This window comes from Ichthyophthirius multifiliis, assembly GCF_000220395.1.
Source record: "Ichthyophthirius multifiliis unplaced genomic scaffold scaff_1120509250801, whole genome shotgun sequence".
NCBI lineage: Eukaryota > Ciliophora > Oligohymenophorea > Hymenostomatida > Ichthyophthirius > Ichthyophthirius multifiliis.
In genome coordinates, this window is record NW_004086461.1 from 3,036 (window position 1) to 3,714 (window position 679).

The following is a 679-nucleotide window of genomic DNA, read 5'->3' on the forward strand; positions in this document are numbered from 1 at the left end:
TTTGTAATATTATAATTGATAAAAGTATATATATATATAATTATTTATTTTAAAGTTAATTAAATATTTTTTTTATTTAATTATTTTTTATTTATAATGTATTTATTATTTTTAATTTATAACTTTTTTATTTATTTGAAAAATTAAATAAATATCAATTTAAGTTTGTTTATTGCTTTGAAAATATGCTTAGTAATTTAAAATATTAATTATTATCTAAAGACTCATTAACACCTCCGATATAAACTAAGCTAGCTTTTGGAAAATCTTTTTTCATAACATCTTAAACTTAACCAATTTAATCAACTAATCTATATATAAAATTTATATTTAAAAATAAATAATAATGTAGCAATATTAAAAATAAATTATTTAATAAAATACCCTAACTAAACTGCTTATTCTCCTGCAAAAACTTCACCGTTATAAATTTTTTATTATCTCTTATTTTCAGGGACCTAAATTTATAAAAAACATTTTTATTTATTAAATTAAAATATACTTTTAGATAATGTCCTCTAGTTTTTTCTATTATTTCGACAAATTGTTTATGTTAATTTTCAGCAATACGAAATAGCTATTATTTTTAGTTTTCTTATATATCCTATAAATATCCCATATTACTCAAAGAATTTTCATCAGAAGTGATTTTTCTAGATTCAAATCCAAAGTTTTCAAA

General features: G+C 16.8%; 1 protein-coding gene across 1 annotated transcript, besides 3 other annotated features; it reads right to left on the reverse strand. All coding sequences in view use genetic code 6, as the record gives it.

The window, feature by feature from the left end:
• The first annotated feature begins 68 nt into the window (after positions 1-68).
• Positions 69-117: a microsatellite.
• Positions 69-135: a microsatellite.
• Positions 74-122: a microsatellite.
• An 89-nt stretch (positions 136-224) lies between the features above and the next one.
• Positions 225-458, reverse strand: IMG5_096290 (protease IV family protein S49, putative; the record flags this gene model as incomplete). The annotated part of the gene is made up of 2 exons (XM_004035549.1): positions 225-311; positions 385-458. Coding segments are annotated over 2 exons (161 nt in total), but the record flags the coding sequence as incomplete, so codon positions are not given.
• Positions 459-679: the final 221 nt, after the last annotated feature.